Consider the following 24,166-nt stretch of genomic DNA (forward strand, 5'->3'; position numbering starts at 1 on the left):
TAACAGAGAATAGCAGATATCATGGCCTTTGATGTAACAGAGAGAATAGCAGATGCCATGGCCTTTGATATAACAGAGAGAATAGCAGATACCATGGCCTTTGATATACTGGTAATAGAGAATAGCAGATACCACGGCCTTTCATATATAACAGAGAATAGCAGATACCATGGCCTTTGATATAACAGAGAGAATAGCAGATACCATGGCCTTTGATATAACAGAGAATAGCAGATACCATGGCCTTTGATATAACAGAGAGAATAGCAGATACCATGGCCTTTGATATAACAGAGAATAGCAGATACCATGGCCTTTGATATAACAGAGAGAATAGCAGATACCATGGCCTTTGATATAAATAGAGAATAGCAGATACCATGGCCTTTGATATAACAGAGAATAGCAGATACCATGGCCTTTGATATACTGGTAATAGAGAATAGCAGATACCATGGCCTTTGATATAACAGAGAGAATAGCAGATACCATGGCCTTTGATATAACAGAGAATAGCAGATACCATGGCCTTTGATATACTGGTAATAGAGAATAGCAGATACCATGGCCTTTGATATAACAGAGAATAGCAGATACCATGGCCTTTGATATACTGGTAATAGAGAATAGCAGATACCACGGCCTTTCATATATAACAGAGAATAGCAGATACTATGGCCTTTGATATAACAGAGAATAGCAGATACCATGGCCTTTGATATAACAGAGAATGGCAGATACCATGGCCTTTGATATACTGGTAATACAGAATAGCAGATACCATGGCCTTTGATATAACAGAGAATAGCAGATACCATGGCCTTTTATATAACAGAGAATAACAGATACCATGGCCTTTGATATAACAGAGAATAGCAGATACCATGGCCTTTGATATAACAGAGAATAGCAGATATCATGGCCTTTGATATAACAGAGAATAGCAGATACCATGGCCTTTGATATAACAGAGAATAGCAGATATCATGGCCTTTGATATAACAGAGAATAGCAGATACCATGGCCTTTGATATAACAGAGAATAGCAGATACCATGGCCTTTGATATACTGGTAATAGAGAATAGCAGATACCATGGCCTTTGATATAACAGAGAATGGCAGATATCATGGCCTTTGATATAACAGAGAATAGCAGATATCATGGCCTTTGATATAACAGAGAATAGCAGATATCATGGCCTTTGATATTAACAGAGAATAGCAGATACCATGGCCTTTGATATAACAGAGAATAGCAGATATCATGGCCTTTGATATAACAGAGAATAGCAGATACCATGGCCTTTGATATAACAGAGAATAGCAGATACCATGGCCTTTGATATACTGGTAATAGAGAATAGCAGATACCATGGCCTTTGATATAACAGAGAATGGCAGATACCATGGCCTTTGATATAACACAGAGAATAACAGATACCATGGCCTTTGATATAACAGAGAATAGCAGATACCATGGCCTTTGATATAACAGAGAATAGCAGATACCATGGCCTTTGATTGATATAACAGAGAATAGCAGATACCATGGCCTTTGATATAACAGAGAATAGCAGATATCATGGCCTTTGATATAACAGAGAGAATAGCAGATACCATGGCCTTTTATATAACAGACAATAGCAGATACCATGGCCTTTGATATAACAGAGAATAGCAGATACCATGGCCTTTGATATAACAGAGAGAATAGCAGATACCATGGCCTTTGATATAACAGAGAATAGCAGATACCATGGCCTTTGATATAACAGAGAATAGCAGATACCATGGCCTTTGATATAACAGAGAATAGCAGATACCATGGCCTTTGATATAACAGAGAATAGCAGATACCATGGCCTTTGATATACTGGTAACAGATATAACAGAGAATAGCAGATACCATGGCCTTTGATATAACAGAGAGAATAGCAGATAGCCATGGCCTTTGATATAACAGAGAGAATAGCAGATACCATGGCCTTTGATATAACTGGTACCATAGAGAATAGCAGATACCATGGCCTTTGATATATAACAGAGAATAGCAGATACCATGGCCTTTGATATAACAGAGAATAGCAGATACCATGGCCTTTGATATAACAGAGAATAGCAGATACCATGGCCTTTGATATAACAGAGAATAGCAGATACCATGGCCTTTGATATAACAGAGAGAATAGCAGGCCTTTGAGAGAATACAGAGAGAATAGCAGATACCATGGCCTTTGATATAACAGAGAATAGCAGATACCATGGCCTTTCATATATAATAGAGAATAGCAGATACCATGGCCTTTCATATATAATAGAGAATAACAGATACCATGGCCTTTGATATAACAGAGAATAGCAGATACCATGGCCTTTGATATAACAGAGAGAATAGCAGATACCATGGCCTTTCATATATAATAGAGAATAGCAGATACCATGGCCTTTGATATAACAATAGAGAATAATATAACAGATACCATGGCCTTTGATATAACAGAGAATAGCAGATACCATGGCCTTTCATATATAACAGAGAATAGCAGATGCCATGGCCTTTCATATATAACAGAGAATAGCAGATACCATGGCCTTTGATATAACAGAGAATAGCAGATACCATGGCCTTTGATATAACAGAGAATAGCAGATACCATGGCCTTTGATATAACAGAGAGAATAGCAGATACCATGGCCTTTGATATAACAGAGAATAGCAGATACCATGGCCTTTGATATAACAGAGAATAGCAGATACCATGGCCTTTGATACCATGGCCTTTGATATAACAGAGAATAGCAGATACCATGGCCTTTGATATAACAGAGAATAGCAGATATCATGGCCTTTGATGTAACAGAGAGAATAGCAGATGCCATGGCCTTTGATATAACAGAGAGAATAGCAGATGCCATGGCCTTTGATATAACAGAGAGAATAGCAGATACCATGGCCTTTGATATACTGGTAATAGAGAATAGCAGATACCACGGCCTTTCATATATAACAGAGAATAGCAGATACCATGGCCTTTGATATAACAGAGAGAATAGCAGATACCATGGCCTTTGATATAACAGAGAATAGCAGATACCATGGCCTTTGATATAACAGAGAGAATAGCAGATACCATGGCCTTTGATATAACAGAGAATAGCAGATACCATGGCCTTTCATATATAATAGAGAATAGCAGATACCATGGCCTTTCATATATAATAGAGAATAACAGATACCATGGCCTTTGATATAACAGAGAATAGCAGATACCATGGCCTTTGATATAACAGAGAGAATAGCAGATACCATGGCCTTTCATATATAATAGAGAATAGCAGATACCATGGCCTTTCATATATAATAGAGAATAACAGATACCATGGCCTTTGATATAACAGAGAATAGCAGATACCATGGCCTTTCATATATAACAGAGAATAGCAGATGCCATGGCCTTTCATATATAACAGAGAATAGCAGATACCATGGCCTTTGATATAACAGAGAGAATAAAATACCATGGCCTTTGATATAACAGAGAATAGCAGATACCATGGCCTTTGATATAACAGAGAATAGCAGATACCATGGCCTTTGATATAACAGAGAGAATAGCAGATACCATGGCCTTTGATATAACAGAGAATAGCAGATACCATTTCATATATAACAGGCCTTTTTGATATAACAGAGAATAGCAGATACCATGGCCTTTGATATAACAGAGAATAGAGGCCTTTGAATAAATAGCAGATACAGATACCATGGCCTTTGATATAACAGAGAATAGCAGATACCATGGCCTTTGATATAACAGAGAGAATAGGCAGATACCATGGCCTTTGATATAACAGAGAATATACCATGGCCTTTGATATAACAGAGAATAGCAGATACCATGGCCTTTCATATATAATAGAGAATAGCAGATACAGATACCATGGCCTTTGATATAACAGAGAATAGCAGATACCATGGCCTTTGATATAACATAGCAGATACCATGGCCTTTGATATAACAGAGAATAGCAGATACCATGGCCTTTGATATAACATATATATGGCCTTTGATATAACAGAGAATAGCAGATACCATGGCCTTTGATAGCAGATACCATGGCCTTTGATATAACAGAGAATAGCAGATACCATGGCCTTTGATATAACAGAGAATAGCAGATACCATGGCCTTTGATATAACAGAGAGAATAGCAGATACCATGGCCTTTGATATAACAGAGAATAGCAGATACCATGGCCTTTGATATAACAGAGAGAATAGCAGATACCATGGCCTTTGATATAACAGAGAGAATAGCAGATACCATGGCCTTTGATATAACAGAGAATAGCAGATACCATGGCCTTTGATATAACAGAGAGAATAGCAGATACCATGGCCTTTGATATAACAGAGAATAGCAGATACCATTGCCTTTGATATAACAGCCCATTTGATATACTGGTAATAGAGAATAGCAGATACCATGGCCTTTGATATAACAGAGATAATAGCAGATACCATGGCCTTTGATATAACAGCAAGAATAGCAGATACCATGGCCTTTGATATAACAGAGAATAGCAGATACCATGGCCTTTGATATAACAGAGAGAATAGCAGATACCATGGCCTTTGATATAACAGAGAATAGAGATACCATGGCTAGGACAGGTCTATTTGATTTTTTCATTGGTCAGATACCATGGCCTTTGATAAACAAGTCAGAGAATAGCAGATATGAACTTCATGGCACTTACTGACTGATAGTTCGCATCCTGACCGTGGACAGAATATCACTCACTTGAGATACACTGCCTAGATAATCCTTCTCAGTGGCCTTTGATATACCATCAGGTCATTACCCCACTGAATAGCAGATACCATGGCCTTTGATATAACAGATTCCTTAATTGCTGTTAATGGAAAAATATGTCAGAATTAGAATATAGCATCTTCTCTTGCCCACATTGTTGATGATGTTGCATTAAAAAATCATTTCTTTTTTTCATGCAGGTGGTGGAGCTGGGAGGGATACAGACGCTGGTCGCACTTGGCTCGGTGGACGATGCCAACATTTTGGTTAGTTTATATTTTTGTCCTTGTCTGTCTGTCCATCCATCTGTCCGTCTGTTTGTACATCTGTCCCACATAATGATATAGTTTTTACAATTTGTTTTCTCTAATGCCTCAAGATATTGAGCTGTAGTTTTATATATAGCTTTATCATGTAGTTACAGATCTAGTTTGAGTTTCATGTGGATTTACCCAGTTTTCAGTGTTATGCACAGGTCTTGTTTTGAGTTTCATGTGGATTTACCCAGTTTTCAGTGTTATGCACAGGTCTTGTTTTGAGTTTTATGGGAATTTACCCAGTTTTCAGTGTTATGCACAGGTCTTGTTTTGAGTTTTATGGGAATTTACCCAGTTTTCAGTGTTATGCACAGGTCTTGTTTTGAGTTTTATGGGAATTTACCCAGTTTTCAGTGTTATGCACATGTCTTGTTTTGAGTTTCATGTGGATTTACCCAGTTTTCAGTGTTATGCACAGGTCTTGTTTTGAGTTTCATGTGGATTTACCCAGTTTTCAGTGTTATGCACAGGTCTTGTTTTGAGTTTTATGGGAATTTATTCGAGGGTCATAACTGTCAAAATAGAATTTATCAATTTTGGGGGGGACAAAGTTATGTATTACTATAGCAGTACTCACAGAATGCTTGTGTTTGATTTATTTCACACCATGACATTAAATATCCATCCATTCATTCATTCATTCATTCATTCATTCATTCATTCATTCATTCATTCGTCTTGTATATTATAACAAAGGCTGCACTACTTGTGTGCTGTCCTGACTATGAGAAGGTGTGTTGAAAAGATCCCTAGCAGCTATTTAATAGGTTATAGAATGCATACTTGAGGTGCAATGGGGCATAAGATCGATCCACTTGCCTAGTGGTAGAATAGACATTTGAGATGCGACTGGTCTTAGGATCAGTTCCATTTGGGGTTTTTTTCATTCTAGCCATAAAATATACACTGCTACTAAAATGGCAAGAATAGTCTATATGAGACTGTGTGTAGTCTCGCTCTCTCATTCTGTGTCTGCCTGTCTGTCTCTCTCTGTCTTTCTTTCTGTCTGTCTCTGTCTGTCTCTCTCTCTCTCTCTCTCTCTCTCTCTCTCTCTCTCTCTCTCTCTCTCTCTCTCTCTCTTCCTTCCTCATTCTCTCATTATTTCTTTATCTTATTCTCTCTTGCGTCCTCTCTCATCTTCTCTCATTTTACCTCATTCTGTCTCTCTTTGTCTCTCTTTCTCATTCTCTCTTTTTCTCTCATTCTCGTTCTCTCATTTTTCTGTCTCTCTCTCTCTCTCTTTCCTATCCTCTCTCTCTCCCTCCCTCCCTCCCCCTCTCTCTCTCTCTCTCTCTCTCTCTCTCTCTCTCTCTCTCTCTCTCTCTCTCTCTCTCTCTCTCTCTCTCTCTCTCTCTCTCTCTCTCTCTCTCTCTCACACACACACACATACACACACATATCTTACTATCTTTAAAAACAATTTACTTTACTGCTTCTCCTAACGTTGACTGTATTTACTCATATTTCCTTCTTTCTTTCAGAGACCGGTTCTGGATGGTCTACACACACTGTCTACCCACCAGCCACTGCACCATGTCCTGGCCGAGTCTGGAGCTATCAAGACAGTCTGCAGGTGAGATGTACTGTGTTGTGTCACACTAACAAACTTACAGTAGAGACTAACACGCATACAGGGGTAGATCCACAAACTGTTTTGGGAGGGGGAAAAGGTATATAGACAGTAAAAAGGGCAACCCAGTGAAATTTTTAGAAAGCCAGAATAAAGAGGCACTTGAATATATTTAGAGGGAGATGGGTCCCCTGCCCCAACCCCCCCCCCCCAACCCCCCTGGATTAGCCTCTGTCATAAATAAATATATCACCAACAGGTGAAATCTACAGTGAAACCTCTCTAAACCGGACCCTCTGTAAACAGGAATTCCTTCAAAACCGGACATTTTTTCACGGTCCTTTTTAAAAAATCATTAAAGAACTTAACCTCTCTAAACTGGATACATCTTAAAACTGGACATTTTACTTGGTCTCTAGGGTGTCCGGTTTAGAGGGGTTTCACTGTATTATTAACTGTTATGGTTTTAGGATGGATGGTAATGGTTATTTAAAGAGTTTGTGTTAGATCTTCATCCCACATACCAGTATTCCATTGTATACTCACTCTGGGTGGAAGTGAATACTAATTTATCCTATAACTTACCCATGATATCCATGTCATAAACCCATGTGGTATTTTATTAAACCGGTTAATAATGGTATGCAGATTTACAAGGTCTCTAGGTAATGTGTTGCTGTGGATGGGTCATTTGCTTACAAGTCAACAAGACCCATGTACCCGAGCATAAGGTTTTCAAAGATTTGTTTAAAATGTGTGACGTCAAACTAATCTGTGCTAATCGTGATGACGTCATATTATCGATGGAGGCGACTTCAGTACTGTGATTTACTAAAACATTAATTAGAATGTTATTTTAGAAGTGTTATAGGATAAATAGAATTCGCTACTCGTGTTTTTTAATATGTAAAATATAAACCTCGTCTAGTTAATCGGTATTTGTCTCGGCAGAGCCTTGACAGATACTGATTAACATAGACTCGGTTGATATTTTACATATTAAAAAATACTCGTGACGAATCCTCTATATATACTTATGGGAAATAAGTTCCTGTGCACCGTATAAGATGGTCTCAAACCACTGTAAAGTTTGTAAATGGTACACACTATAATTGTGCAAATCATGTCAAAATGTTTACGAATGACCAATAAATAATTTCTTGAAAACAAGTTTATTTTTTTCTTCTGTACCGTTAAATATTTCCGCTATATGCACAGGAACTGTTTTTCCATGAGTTTACATAAACTCAAACGTATACCAACCTCCATATCAATGGCTTGCACACTGTGCAATTCATCCGATTGTTTGGGCATCACCAGAAATGTTTTGAAAGGGACCAATTCAGAAATGAACATCTACAAGTACCTACACTTTAAAAAAATTTTTTTTTAAAATTACATTGTTCAAAACAATAACTACAAAAAATTAACAATTGTACCTTCTGAAAATATCCCTCTTCACTGATGTATCTGAGCTATACATAGAGGATAATAAACGAGTTACCAGTTATCAAATTTATGTCCCGAGTGAAATCATTTTTACTTATCACGAGCTTTAGCGAGTGACAAGTGAAAATTATTTCACGAGAGACATAAATTTGATAATAACAGGTACCGAGTGTGTTATTCTATTTATTGATTCAGCTGTTTTTTCTTTTTAAAAGCTTTATTTTTGACACACATGCACGTACATGTGTAGAAACCATGTAAACCACATTACACACTGTTCTGAGTATTGCTATAACTTCGTATTTTAATCACGTTCAAAAACAAAAGTTCTCTTTATTCTGCTAAAAACAAATCTATAATGAATTGCATTAAAATGACATTTTGTTACAAATTTTAAATTGAAAACAAAGAGTCATAAACACAAATTCTTTAAACTAAATGACGTCATTTTTTTGTTTGCCAAATCGTGATGACGTCATTTTTAGTACCGACAAGGTGATTGGTTTGTAAGCGTCAGATCATCCAATAGTATTGTTCGTTAAACCAATGCAGAATATTTCCCATTAAGAAAATATGGAAAATATTTTCCCTGTTATGAGTGACTGCTGGGGTAATAAATGTTTGACAGCATTTCATTTTATTTTAACTTATTTTTGCGCTTGAGATCAATTAAGATTTGAACACACTAGCATTGAACAAACATGCACCAAAATTTAATATGAACTGTGTTAAAACCACACTGACAAATGAGGAGTAGGTTTGAACAAAGCAGGACTGGACGAGTCAACTACTCGCGAACAAGATTCGGCAATAAAGTATAAATCTAGCTTTACACTTAGCTATTGAGTCATTAAAAGGACCACTGTCGGTGGGAGCTAGAACTAGGGTGCAACTCGGTAAGCTACCAACCAGTCTTTAGTCTGATGGCTTAGTCACTACCCCTCTGATGCCAGTTACTGTATCTCTGTTGTGTACATCTTTTTTTTATCTGGGTCTGCTTATATTCAATTAAATGGACATTCCTGAGTTTGCTGCAATTTTTAAGATGTTATTGACTAATAGAGACTTTTTAACAATTGTAATTACATATCAAATATATTTTTCTGCATAAAATATTAGTGGTTGGATATTAAACATGTTTCTGATCGTTCTAATATTTGTACTAGGTTAATTTTGAGTCAAAAGGTAACCAATGAATAATTATTGGCATGTAACGTCATAATGAATAAAGATAAAATTCATATTAAAAGATAAAAACATATTAATTTAATAAGTTTTAAACCCATACCATCGCAAATAATATTTTTGGAGAGAAAACTTCACATTAAATTTTTGTTATTTAAATCTTTACAAATTACCATCAAACTGCATAGGTTAAATCTTCTTTTCTGATACAATGTATATGTTTTACGGCAATTGATGGAAAATCCAAGGTAATCTGAACAACAAAACCGTAATACATGATCAGGGCACAATGCAGAGTCAAATAAGTATTTGGCCAAATAGTGGATGATTCCATGGATCTCTTAATTTTATTAATGACTCATATATAGGAGGACAGCCACTGGTGGAAATCCTTTACTTGCATCACCACTTATTTCAGGCTTGTTGCATTACCACAAAGAGGACTGCCACTCCCATACTTGTTTGCTAAAGCACGGTCAGTTCTACTTTTAGCATCTTTGTAGGCCATTATGTTATGCTGTATACTTTGGCTGTTCTAGCATTTTGTATTCACCCTTGTATTAAAAATGAGTTTTAATCTGTATATAATTTAATGGTATTTTCTAAAGAAACATTTTTATTTATAATGAATTTCAGTTGGTATGGGTTTAAAACTTAATAACATGTTTTTATATGAATTTTAACTTTATTAATTTATTTATTATCAGTTATCTTTTGACGCAGACAGACTATATATGGTTATTATTTAACAAAGAACATTCTAGTTTTGAATTTGGCTTTGCAGTTAAATTTCAATGTGATAATTGGAGGGCTAGTTGAATTTAAGAAGGGCCAGTAAGATTTTTCTTCGACTGGTCGTGCTGGCAACTATGGTTTTCATGTTAATTTTCAACCCTGATCTTCTATATATTTTTTCATTTATATCTCCTGTATGTGTATGTTATATCTGCTGTGTTATATCTCCTGTATGTTTATGTTATATATCTGCTGTGTAATATCTTCTGTATGTTTATGTTATATATCTGCTGTGTAATATCTCCTGTATGTTTATGTTATATATCTGCTGTGTAATATCTCCTGTATGTTTATGTTATATATCTGCTGTGTTATATCTCCTGTATGTTTATGTTATATATCTGCTGTGTTATATCTCCTGTATGTTTATGTTATATATCTGCTGTGTAACTGCTTGTGTCTGCTAACACGGACTAATCGCTGTAACGGGTATGGTAAGTATACTTGAGGCAGTTATGCATGCAACTGCGAGTAATTGGAGTCAGTTGTCTTTCCAGTATTCTAGGGAAGGTGACGGAGTCGCAGGAACAACTGCTCATTGATGGAATCAGCTCCCTCAGGATATTCTGCAAGTCAGCCGACCTCAAAACAAAAGGTGAGAAGAACCACCTTGGCGCAGCACATCTGTTCAGAACAGCAGAAAATACATGTACAGTCAGACCTTGTTACAACGACCACATTCATCCCTGGGTCACTTTGTCGTTATATCGAAATTGCCATTACAAAAATTTGCTTTATTTAACAACATCACTAGAGCACATTGATTTTTTAATCATTGGCTATTGGATGTCAATAGTAAGGGATATTTTATATGCACCATCCCACAGACAGGATAGCACATACCACATCATTTAATATACCAGTCGTTGTGCACTGGCTGTAATGAGAAATAGCCCTTTGGGCCCAATGATGGGGATGGCTCACAGACCGTTATTAAATATTAAGTATATTATTATTAATTATGGCGCATTTGCTGTCAATCTAATCGATTGGTACCTACTTTGTTTACAAAATGTCATAAAACTAGTAGACTTGATTAATCCTTTAATTGAATATATCCTTTAAATTGAATATATCCTTTAATTGAATGAGACTAAAGACTTATTTTTAAAAGCAATGCACGTCTACAGATTTAGCCAACATCATGAATTCGGACATCATGTGACACTGTTGGCTGGCAATGAAATCAAGGATGACAAACGGCTGTGTGTACTGCCAACGTGCTACAGCATCTGTGATTATGTAATGTCGTTGTAAAGAGGTGTTTTGAGACGTCGGATGTACGTTTGTTCCCAATTTGCTCTGTCGGTGTCGGAAGGTGTGAATTCCAGTGTAATGAACAGAATAACATTGATGTACGTTCTTTCCCAACAATTTGTGGTCGGATGGTGTAAATGTCATAGTAATGACGGTCATTTTAACAAGGTCTGTCTGTACATGCTTTTTTTTTAAGTACATAAATTAAGTTCTGGTGATCCCGAAGTTCAAGACTTTTAATTTTAGACTGTAACAATTCACAGTCTAAGGTCAACAACAGACATTGTCCGCATCCTTGGTTTGGCTTCATATACAATAAATATAACATATTCAACAGTCATTTTCGACAGCTGGTTTCCTTCAATGGTCATTTTGTTTATATGATATATTTGACAAAATGTCCTTTTTATTTTGTTTGAAATTATGAAGAAAAAAAAAATACTGACCTGTAAACAGCTTGTCTGCTCAATATAGAACTTGAAACAATTTTGACAGGGGTCAAGTTAAGTAGACTGATTTTTATTTTAATGTGATGAAGCATTGTAATAATATAGGTAATTTTGAATTTGAATGATGTCACTTTCATCTCCTTACAATAACAATAAACTGGGTGCATGACGTTTCCATTTTCAGAACACTTAAAAATTCCATTGCAAAATTGCTATTGCAAATATTTTGTGTGAAAATTACTAGCACACCTGACTGTATTTGGAAGAAAATCTTGTAATTAAATTTGTTTTACTATTTACAAAAATATGGATTTAAAGTGAAATTACAGTAAGATATGTAATATTTGTTATGTACGAAGCCAAAACATTGGTACATAGAGAATAATACATGAGTGGCCGTTAGATACCATTTATCTCTCAACGAGTTGTTTTAAAATGTATCTTTTAAAACAATGAGGTGTGAGATAAATGGTATCTAACGGATACAAATATATTATTCTATTTCTTACATATCCTCCAAAACAATTTTAACATCTTTTATGACTAAAAGTTATTTACAGCCGTTGCACTTGTAGCTAACGTACGCGTCACAGATCCATGATTGTCAGGTTAACTATACGTCATAATGTAATCAATTTCCATCGTGTAGTTTTTCATTGGATGTATGGCAGTGGTGACCTGGTCATCACCTAGGAGCAGCCAGTCATATGTCTTGAAATTGTTATTGTTAACACATGTATATGTGCAAACAACCATGTGTTATCAGAAATAACGCATGGTGTTCTCACCAGCGGGTGTGTAAGAAAAACAGTTACTGTGTCAACCTTAATTGACACGCTAACAGAACAACAGTTTGTGTGATATGCTGTGCCTTGTATCTACATGTATTTTGTTACTGATCCCTCTGATATTTTTCAGCACTGAGTGATGGCGCGCTAAGGCCGATTCTGAAACTGTGCACATACCAAAGTGAGGCCATCGCACTGCTAGCTCTCAGCACTCTCAGCCTCATTGTCGAACATCCAGATACCCATGATGCAATAGTGGACAACGCATTGAAGGCTCTTCCCAGGATCCTCGCACTCACAATGTCGTCAGACGAACAGGTTTGTGTAAAATCTTTTCCCCAAATAAACTGATTGTATATTTATACTGTACATCTAATAGACTCAACAAAATAAACTGGTTGTGTATTGATACTGTACATGTAAGATACTCAACAAAATTAATCAAGGGCATGTAGATATTTTCGACATTTCTATTTAAATAATTATGATAAAAAAAAACATTCCTTCTTCCATTGCAAGGTATCAACATTGTGGAATACAGTCAAGTACCGTTATGTCGAACTTGCTTGAGTCGATATTATTGTTTGTGTCGATATGACTGGCTGGTCCCGGCCAAAACGTGTATTAACCATCATGGTTTTGTCTCGGTTGAGTCAATATTAACGTTTGTGTTGATATATTTTTGGGTTCCAACTTATACTTTTACATGAAAAAAGGTCTGTATGTGTCAATATTTATATTATGCGTTAAAATAAATAAAATATTTTAAAACGTAGATATGAATTGCGTAATATGAAAACAATGCTAAACAGTTATTGTGAGCATGTAACCAACAATAAAAACAATTGCTGATCGACTTTTGACTGTAAACAGATATCCTTTGTAATTACTGTAAAACTTAAAGAAAATGCTAGCAGACACGGCCGATTATTACAGAATGCAACTAGTCACGTGACTTGTAACTGAGAAATTACAGATTGGTAAAAGTAGGATTATTTTGTCACAGCAGCTTAATTAGTTCTTAATTAACAAAGAAGGCGGCAATCTTGTGGTTTCATCAGTGACAATTAAGAGAATTGACAATTGGTGTAATTGTATTTTGTAATTGAAACTTTCTTCTAAATTCAGATTGTGCTAACAATGATTTTAATTCGACAGTTTGTAGAAAATATAAAAGATAATTAACTTTGTTCACCACAAGCAGAGGTATGATTGATTGATTTGTTGATTGACAATTTGCACTGGCTAAAATAATTAGTATTATTCGATAAAAATAAATTTACATATCATACTTAAATATTAGAGCTGGGCGGTATACCGTATATACCATTCGGTATCGGTATCATGTCAGTACCAATTTACCGTACTGAGCAAATATCAAAATACCGAAATTTCAGTACTGAAAAATGATTCCCACCATTTAGTAAAACACTAACAATATATTTGACAAACACAAAATAGTTGAAAAGAAGAGAGATGAGGGTCTTGCATATGGAATTCAATTTTATATAGATGAAATTAGAGGGTGAGACTTAACCCAGGCATGCATTTAAAGCCGAGTCTACCAAAAATACCACTCAGTACCGGTATTGGTATTGTATTAATACCGAATACCATACTGATACCGAGGTAAATCAGTCCAAAAATACCAATGCCGATACAGAACCTGAAATTTTAATACAATTTTTTTTACAGATTTGACTGAATGTTTGAGTCGATATTTGGTTTAATCAGTATTTTTATATGGTCCCCAAGATATCGACACAATGGTGCTCGACTGTATTCTTAAACTTAATGAGTTAAACTACAATCTAGAGTGGAATAGAACTAAATTACAAGTATCGTTACAAACCAACATGTAATGAATCCTAGCTGAATGTATATTTAAGTAGTTTTCATAATGGCACAAATACCTGACCAAGTGTAAAATTTTTGCATGATTAATGGGTCAAATATTACTGGAATGATGTTTAGAAGCTCAAAACTTACTAAAATAATATGACATTCGTGAAGAATTACTGATTAGATTAGCGGCCCTTAATACATTTTGTTGAGTCTAGATAAATCAACGTAATCTGAGTGGATTTGAATCGGGGGGGGGGGGGGGCTCTCTGTATGTCGATAAGTTGTCAAAACATAAAGCAGTAAACAACTGGTTGTATATTTATACTGTACATGTAGAATACTCAACAAAATTAACCAAGAGCCAGTAGATATTTTTGGCTTTTTTATTTAAATAATTATGGTAAGAACAAAACACTGCTTCTTTCGTTGCAAGGTGTCAACATTGTGGAATATTCTTAAACTTAATGATTTAAATTATACTCTACAGTGGAATAGTTTAAAAGTTTGTTTTGTTTAACAACACCACTAGAGCACAGTGATTTATTAATCATTGGCTATTGGATGTCAAACATTTGGTAATTTTGACATAGTCTTAGGGAGGAAATCTGCTACATTTTTCCATTAATAGCAGATGATATTTTATATGCATCATCCCACAGACAGGATAGCACATACCACAGTGTTTGATATACCAGTCATGGTGCACTGACTGGAGCGAGAAATAGCCCAATGGGCCCACCAATGGGGATTGATCCTAAACCGACCGTGCATCAAGCAAGCACTTTACCACTGGGCTATGTCCTGCCTCGAATTTGTACAAGTTGAGTGCTCTACCAACTGAGGTAATAGGGAAATTCCCAGTTAGATACTGCCTCTAATGCTAGTCTCAAACTACCAGCACAAAGTTGGTCAGTGACTGTCCAGTTGCTAGTCTGAGCGCTCTCACAACTCGATTCTCATTGTGTAACCATTAGTTGTTAATCTGAGCACACCCGTTGAGAGTTACAACACAACCATTGAGTTGACCAACATCGTCGTAACAGTTGACAGTCTGATCCTAGCATAAGACTACATGTCAGAATGTGCAACATCCAATAGCCAATGTTTAGTAAATCAATGTGCTCTACTAGAAGTGTAGCTAAACAAAACAAACTATAACTTAAAGATTCTTTGTCATATTACAAACTCAGATTAACTAATAAACTATTTACTCATTTTTTTATTAATTAATTATAATTAATTATTTAGGAGATAGCCATATGGAGTGTTTAGATTTGCTGGTGTTATTGTCTATTTGATCCCTCAAATGTCATGTTTGACCGAAGGCGTTGGCCTGAGGTCAAAAATGAAATATTTGTGGGCATCAAATACTGAAATAGACAATAACACCTGCAAATCTAAAAACTCCATATGATTATGTCCATTGTAAACTGAATTGTTTTTCTACGGAACTAACTGTATATTTGATATTTCTTGAAAAAATACCTGGCTACAATCAAACTGTAGACCCTTGAATCGTTACCCTCGCCTGTTCCAATTGCTAATGATGTCACTTTATAATGACGTCATTAGATTTCCGGGTGTTATTCCCAGAAAAAGAATGTAATTAACCAGTCACAATACAGAACGCACTCGCCATCAGTTTACAATTAGTATTAATGTGAGTAGTATTTTATGAGTTAAACCAAAGTTTTGCAAATGTCTGGATTCATGTGCTCATTCATTGATATTATTTTATATTCACAGACACAGGAAGTGGCTCTTAAAACATTGGCCTACTTGTCGTGTGGTTCCACTTGGCACAGACATCGTATTGTACAGGTACGCTCCTCAGCCGATACAGTCAAACCTTGTAAAGCGGCCATCTCTTTTATCCAGTCACCTGTCTTATGAAGACACTTTTTTTAATCCCCTACTGGCCTACCGGTCCAACCAGAGGGGACTATAGGTTTCATGTCCCTCTGTCCTTCTGTCGTTCCATCATTGTTTTCTGGACTTTGTTTTCCACAATGTCTCAAGATATTGCATTGATATTTTATATATAGGTTTATCATGCAGATGTGCAGATCTAATGTGGCTTTCATGGGGGATTTAACCATTTTTCACAGAGATATGGCCAACTCAGTTATGACTTCATGGAAATTTATTCAAGGGCCATATTTGGCAGAGTTATGTCTCTGGAACTTAGGAGATTTAGTGGGCCCAGTAGGGGACATTATTGCTTTAGCAGTACTCTCTAGAATGCTGGTTTTCTCGCAAATTTCATCTAATATGGCCATAATTAAATAAATCTTAGATTTTCATTCCTGCCCTTTACATGTAAATATATATGATGCTTGATGTGTGGTATTCCCAATGTCATGAAAATATAAAATGAAAAATAAAATCCCCCAGACCCATTGAAAACTAAATTTAGATGTCAATCTTGCATTTCTTAGTCTGTCTGTACCAATCAATTGCAGTTTTGTAGACTTTGTTTGGTCAATATCTCAAGATGCTAAGCTCAAATGTTATATATAGCTTTATCATGTACTGTCACAGATTAAGTTTGCCTTTCATGGCAATTTAGTTATTGTCCTTGAACTTAGGAGAAACGAAAAAAAATTTCAGGTGGACTTTGTTTTTCACAATACCTCAAGATATTGAGCTGACATTTTGTGTATAGCTTTACTGTGTATGTACTGTTACAGATCAAGTTTGACTTTCATGGTAATTTACCTATTTTTCACAAAATTATGGCCCTTGAACTTAGGAGATATGCAAATTTGTTGGGCCTGGTAGCAGTACTCGCAGAATTCTTGTTTTATTGTTATGGCCTGTAGCACAAACTTTCTGTGGAGGCTGCTAACACATGTTTAATTGTACACATGCATGCATGGATGGATGGATACATGCATGTCAAAGACAGTAGGATGTGCTATCCTGTCTGTGGTAAGTACACGTATGCTTATAAAAAAACTCATTTCTACTACTAGATCTATATCTAAAGGTGCAGGGGTGTTAAACATCAATTCTCTTCAATCTGTATCAATAACGCATTCAGAAATACAGTGAAACCCTCAAAACTGGACCCCTAAATTAGTGGAATTCCCTAAAAACTGAAAATGTTTTATTGTCCCTTTTTAAATATAAGTACACGACATAACCTCTCTAAACCAGACATCCCTTAAAACTGGACTATTTACTTTGTCCTGTTGATGTCCAGTTTAAAGGGGTTTTGCTATATTTACAGTTTTGCCTAAACACCCCATAATATATAAACAAATAAAGTGTGGTGTTGTTTCTTTGTATCTGTTATATAAATATAATTACACGAAGCTTAAGAAAAAATTTGAGAGCATTTGCTGTTAGTGTTTTGAATTTATGAGCATACATGTTTATGTGAAATTTTATAGGTTTCACTGTCTTATTTACATTTTCACAACTTGTGAATTAAATTTAACAACATGATATAGAAAGTAAATAAAACACAGCAATGCTTCATTGTAATTCTAGTATTGTACATACCAAGTTTGATCAAGATTGCCCCAATATTGTTTTGTGTTATGTTAATTTGAATAAACTGGATGACTTTCTGCAAAACAAAATATAATAGAGTTGCCCTTTCCTTAACATTCCATTGGGTTTTTTCCTGTTCCAACTGGTGTCACATGTCTGGTATATCAAAGGCCATGGTGTGTTCTGTCCTGTCTGTGGGAAAGTGCATACAAAAGATCTCTTGCTAGTGAAGAAAAATATAACTCCTTTTTTTTTTTTCTAAGACTATGTGTAAAAAATAATCATGTTTGACATCTAATGGTCAATGATAACTAAATCAATGTGCTCTAGTGGTATCATTAAACAAAACAAACTTTAAATTCCAACAGATTCCCAAACACTAGACAGTGATATCTTCAGTACTATTAATATTATATACTGATGGAAAGAAATAAGGGAACACATCAAATTGTAGACTTTAATTCACTACTAGCGTAATAATGTCTGTATTTCATACCAAGTTGTAATGTGGGATTGAATGTCTGTAGTCTGTAGTGTTGAATGTGCTGCCTACCGTATATGTTCCCAGTCAACTTCTGACAATATGAATTGATTTTTTATGCAGTCATTATATCTTGTTGCTATCTGTGTGATCCTTTATTTCTTTCTATCAGTATATCTTGTTTTCTGCAGGAGGACTTCTCATCTGGAGATTGTCTTCAAAACGCTCTTCAGCGACAGTCAAGAAACCCCCAGATTATGTGCAACACAGCCTGTCTGGTGGCCAACCTGGCTACTAACACTGATGATCAGGTCAGTGCTTTTCAGATACAGGAGGAAATAACATAAAACATTGCATTTCAAATAACATACCTGGTAAAAGAAAACATACTGAAGTAGTAGCATTGGAAAGGGACTTACTTAATTATATATTACACATGTAAACAGCTAAAGTGTTTGTGTAGTAGCATTGGAAAGGGACTTATTTAATTATATATTACACATGTAAACAGCTAAAGTGTTTGTGTAGTAGCATTGGAAAGGGACTTATTTAATTATATATTACACATGTAAACAGCTAAAGTGTTTGTGTAGTAGCATTGGAAAGGGACTTATTTAATTATATATTACACATGTAAACAGCTAAAGTGTTTGTGTAGTAGCATTGGAAAGGGACTTATTTAATTATATTTTACACATGTAAACAGCTTACCGGTAAGTGTTTGTGTAGTAGCATTGGAAAGGGACTTATTTAATTATATATTACACATGTAAACAGCTTACCGGTAAGTGTTTGTGTAGTAGCATTGGAAAGGGACTTATTTAATTATATTTTACACATGTAAACAGCTTACCGGTAAGTGTTTGTGTAGTAGCATTGGAAAGGGACTTATTTAATTATATATTACACATGTAAACAGCTAAAGTGTTTGTGTAGTAGCATTGGAAAGGGACTTATTTAATTATATATTACACATGTAAACAGCTAAAGTGTTTGTGTAGTAGCATTGGAAAGGGACTTGCTTAATTATATTTTACACATGTAAACAGCTAAAGTGTTTGTGTAGTAGCATTGGAAAGGGACTTATTTAATTATATTTTACACATGTAAACAGCTAAAGTGTTTGTGTAGTAGCATTGGAAAGGGACTTCTTTAATTATATATTACACATGTAAACAGCTAAAGTGTTTGTGTAGTAGCATCATCGTTTTAAATGATTGACAACAACATCAATATTTCGGGTCAAATGACTCTTTAATGGCTGATAATAGTTTCCATGTTTTTCACCCTGTAACAATATAATTAAAATACAATATAACAATACATACATTATGCATATATAAATCTCAGGATACACAATACATAATATTCCATCATTTAAATTATAGTATTTAACATGACATGACATATAAAAGTAGATTCCAGTGGTTATTCCCTCTATGGTGGTCTCCCCGATGATACCCTTTCTTCCATCAGTGTCATAGTGATGATATAGCCACCTCCACCAGTCTTCTTTTTCGGCTTTTTTTCATCGCTGTACTTTGTTATTAATCACAGATGACCAATCACGTCATTTGCAACAAATTTTGTTCAAGGTGCGCCTCACTGATGATACAGCATTAACACTAGCGGTCTCTGAAACCCACGCAGATTTCTTGTTATTGTTTGTTGTACAGTCACTGAAATTGGCATGAATAGTATGTTGATGAACACCAACAGCATCCACCAATGCTTCTAGTTCCTGCAAATTAAATTTTGGCCGTTATTTTGGACCGTGTTTGTGTTGCTCAGCCATGCTTTTTGACTTAATGCATTAGTTTATTGAAATCACATACAGCCAAACTTGGATAACTCAATTTTGAAGGGAACGAGGAAATAGTTCAAGTTTGAGTTTTTTAAATTATTATATAAGAGTTCAAATTTGAAACTGTATTGCAGTTGGTTGATTTCGCTTAATATTGTAAGAAGTGTGCGCTTTTTGTTGCCTACCTCTGAACTCTAAAAACTATGCATCCCCATTTGAAAGGTGAATTAATATTATCACTGTCACCCCATCCCATCCCATCCCACCCCATCCCACCCCATCCCATCCCATCCCATCCCACCCCATCCCATCCCATCCCACCCCACCCCACCCCACCCCATCCCACCCCATCCCACCCCATTCCATCCCATCCCATCCCATCCCACCCCACCCCACCCCATCCCACCCCACCCCACCCCATCCCATCCCATCCCATCCCATCCCACCCTACCCACCCCACCCCAGTTGTTGACATCTTCGACGCTGTGGTATATTCATTTTGCATATATTGTAAAAGCAAGTAAATAACAAAATAAAAAAGATAACCCTGATGAATTTGAAATACATGTATATTGACAGTAAAAAACCCACAAAAAAAGAAGGCATTTACATACATATATAAATAACAGAAAGTAAATGATATAATTAACATTGACATATTTTACAGATGTCAAAACATGGTGGAAAGTAACTAACAAATAAAACACTGAATGCCAAATAACACACTAAGTACATTTGTTTTACACACAATTATTTACGCTTCGTACCTCTACTTTCTTTTTCCAATTTGGCCACCCATTTCTGGGCCTTACACAAGATTGCTTGGATGACAAGAAAGCAGAATTTTTTAAAACCAACCTGGCTATTCCCACATTGCCGGGTCCTTCCCCAGATTGCTCGATCTGTGATGTATCAATTTTTAACATAACTAAATGACTGGTAATTGACAAACATTAACTGATACAGAAAATGAAAATCTAAAGCTAAAAACAAACAGCGCTAACAATTATTACAAATGCTCTCTGAAGTTAACCAGACTGTGTCTGTAATTATTATGTAGCGATGCTCTCCACCACATGTGAACACCGACCACCAAACACAGGATCATTTCGTTCTGCTAAGTCGGCAATCTATTATTCTGTAATGATCACCTTAATCCTTGACGGCCAAGACCACATGAAATAGGTGCGCTTCGCTTGATTGACATGATTGACAATACATTCATCTTTAAAATACTATCGGCAATGGCAGTTTGATCAATCCACACACGTCAAGTTTTGGAGGTGCATACTCTATTAAATCTTTATGGCAGGACTAAAGAATTAGGTCGAGAGATCGAGTTTATGAGTTTTCAAAGTTTGAGTTTTCGAAGGCAGTTAATACTATACTGAACAAAAAAGAAAACTTACAATTTGTACATATAGTATTTGTTGTGTTAAAGAATTCATTGTGTAATGAAATTATATAGTTAGTATTAGCCTTGAGCTGTATTATCAGGATTCATGAATTTTATCGATTATTTTTGCACTGTTAATCGTCGACAACATGAAATTCAGTTTGCACGTGCATGCATGGTTCGACATGTCCCGTGTATTATTCGGTCAATTTGTTTTACTTGTCTTACTGACATTGTTGTCAAGTGAACGAAAACGCTTCAAAATTTGTAAAAAAATTAACGTTTTTTACATTGTAGCATTTTTAGTATGCCAAGAATACCCAATAATTTACGCGAACGGGCGATTGGCATGCTTGATGCTGGCATGTCGACAGAAGATGTTGCAAGGCATGTTGGGAGTTCTAGTCGAGCGATACGAAAGCTTCGCGTAAGATTTCGAACGACAGGAAGCACCAACGACTTGCCACGTCGTGGACGTCCGCGTGTTACAACATTTGGTCAAGACCACTATATCATGAACACGCATTTGCGCAATCGATTCCAAACTGCCACTACTACTGCTGCTAACACACCTGGGCTTCATAATAACCGAATCAGTGGGCAAACTGTTCGTAATCGTCTGCGGGAGAACGGTTTACATGCACGACGTCCTTACGTCAGATGTGTTTTAACGCAACGTCTTCAACTAAAAACGTCTTAATTGGGCACGTGTACATGCTCGTTGGATACAGCAATGCTTGAATACCGTTCTTTTTTCGGATGAATCCAGATTTTCTTTACAACGTGGTGATGGCAGGGTGCGCGTCTACCATAGGAGAAATGAATGCTATGCTGACTGTTGTGTTCTTGAACGAGATCGTTTCGGGGGTGGGGGTTCTGTCATGGTCTGGGCAGCCATTGCCCATGGTTATCGTTCACCACTAGTCGTCATTGATGGCAATTTAAATGCTCAATGTTACTGCGATGACATTCTCGCTCATCACGTCATTCCTCTGTTCCATAACAACGCCAACATCTCGATTTTTCAGCATGATAATGCCACCTCTCATACAGCTAGAGACACTGTAAATTTTCTTAGGACAAATAACATTGATTTCATTGATGACTGGCCCGCTAAAAGTCCTGATCTCAACCCCATCAAGCATGTCTGGGATAGTCTGGACAGACGATTGAGGCATCGTCCCAACCTACCCGCTAACGTCAACGAACTTCGTTAAGCGCTCATTCAGGAATGGAACAATATTCCACAGGCAGATATCAACACTTTAGTCAATTCTATGCGCCTGCGATGCACTGCAGTGGTCAATTCAAGAGGTGGTCATACCCGTTATTAAGTGGGTGTGGGTTTTTTTAACCCTTACCACACTTGGTCAAAATTTCTCCCAGTTTCTCTTAACCTATGGCCATGATTTTTGTACCAAACGATGCATCATGGAACACTCTTTAAACGCATATATAACAATTATTCCCCCGGTTTGTTTTCATCAAGTTATGTTCAAGCCAAGTTAGCGGAAGTTTCTTATTTTGTTCAGTATAGTTTGTATAGCAGTTTGGCTGGGACCGTCACTTCAGATCGAGAGATCAAAGTTTTCGAGAGATCGAAGGTGGAGTTATCGAAATTTGACTGTATGTGTGCATGCACTGCACAAATGTACCTTACACATGTATAGTATAACGACACAATGATTTCCTTTGTTATGATACCATAACGACAGTCAAACAACTCTTTTGGCTAACTGTCTGTATGTTGTGGTTCACGCCATTTTACAAAGTTGTTAAGGCCTAACGACCGACATCTTAGGGAATATAGACCCAGGACTGATGTTATCTGAAAATGTCTTTGACTGGCCAGAGGTGGATCTAGGGGGGTGGGGGGGGTCCCCCTCCCAAATTTTACAACAGTTATAATTATAATTTTATTTTATATTAATTTTCATCCGCCTCCAAAACTCCTCCAAAGTTCTCTTGGCATTCCGCCTCATGTCATTGGGCCCCCCCCCCCCCCCCCCCCCCAAAAAAATGGATTTTCTGGATCCGCCACTGCTGGCCAAAGCTGTATATTTCTCCATCCCTGTACAGTATTTGTTGTGTTATGATTGCAGACCAGTCTTCAGCCACTGATGAGTTGCCTGTGTGAAACACTCAAGTCAGGAGTCACCCACGCAGATTTACTCTGTCACATCAGTCGGGGAATAGCCAACTTTGCCAAGTTCAAGCAGAATGCCAACATCCTGGTAAGTGAAAAATAAAAACTTGATATTGTTTTCGATGCAAATTTTTTTTAAAGTAACACTAAAGCTGGCAGATATTTTAAATTTTGTTAATTTTACAAGTAATACCAGGTCATTTTGAATTAATAATCTTTTCTTACTTCAGAATCTCCTTCCTGTCCCTAGTCAGGTCCCCTATCATATGGGATGTCAGTCTCAGGATGGGCGTGTTCAAAACCCCAGTGGTATATGAGCACATTAAACTAGTTACCTACCTATCTGAATCTCTATCTTCTTAGGATA

The 24,166-nt window shown here is 36.3% G+C and overlaps 1 protein-coding gene across 1 annotated transcript in view; it reads left to right on the forward strand.

Annotated features, from left to right (window-relative positions):
* The window catches only part of LOC121379573, a 39,555-nt gene that overhangs the window by 10,640 nt on the left and 4,749 nt on the right, over positions 1–24,166 (forward strand). Inside the window, exons 5-11 of the mRNA XM_041508222.1 lie at positions 5,020–5,085; positions 6,618–6,709; positions 10,633–10,730; positions 12,760–12,947; positions 16,221–16,295; positions 18,645–18,764; positions 23,756–23,887. Of these exons, the coding sequence (XP_041364156.1) occupies positions 5,020–5,085; positions 6,618–6,709; positions 10,633–10,730; positions 12,760–12,947; positions 16,221–16,295; positions 18,645–18,764; positions 23,756–23,887 (771 nt within the window). The remainder of the gene's footprint in view (positions 1–5,019; positions 5,086–6,617; positions 6,710–10,632; positions 10,731–12,759; positions 12,948–16,220; positions 16,296–18,644; positions 18,765–23,755; positions 23,888–24,166) is intronic.

The sequence above is a fragment of the Gigantopelta aegis genome, chromosome 8, assembly GCF_016097555.1.
Source record: "Gigantopelta aegis isolate Gae_Host chromosome 8, Gae_host_genome, whole genome shotgun sequence".
NCBI lineage: Eukaryota > Metazoa > Mollusca > Gastropoda > Neomphalida > Peltospiridae > Gigantopelta > Gigantopelta aegis.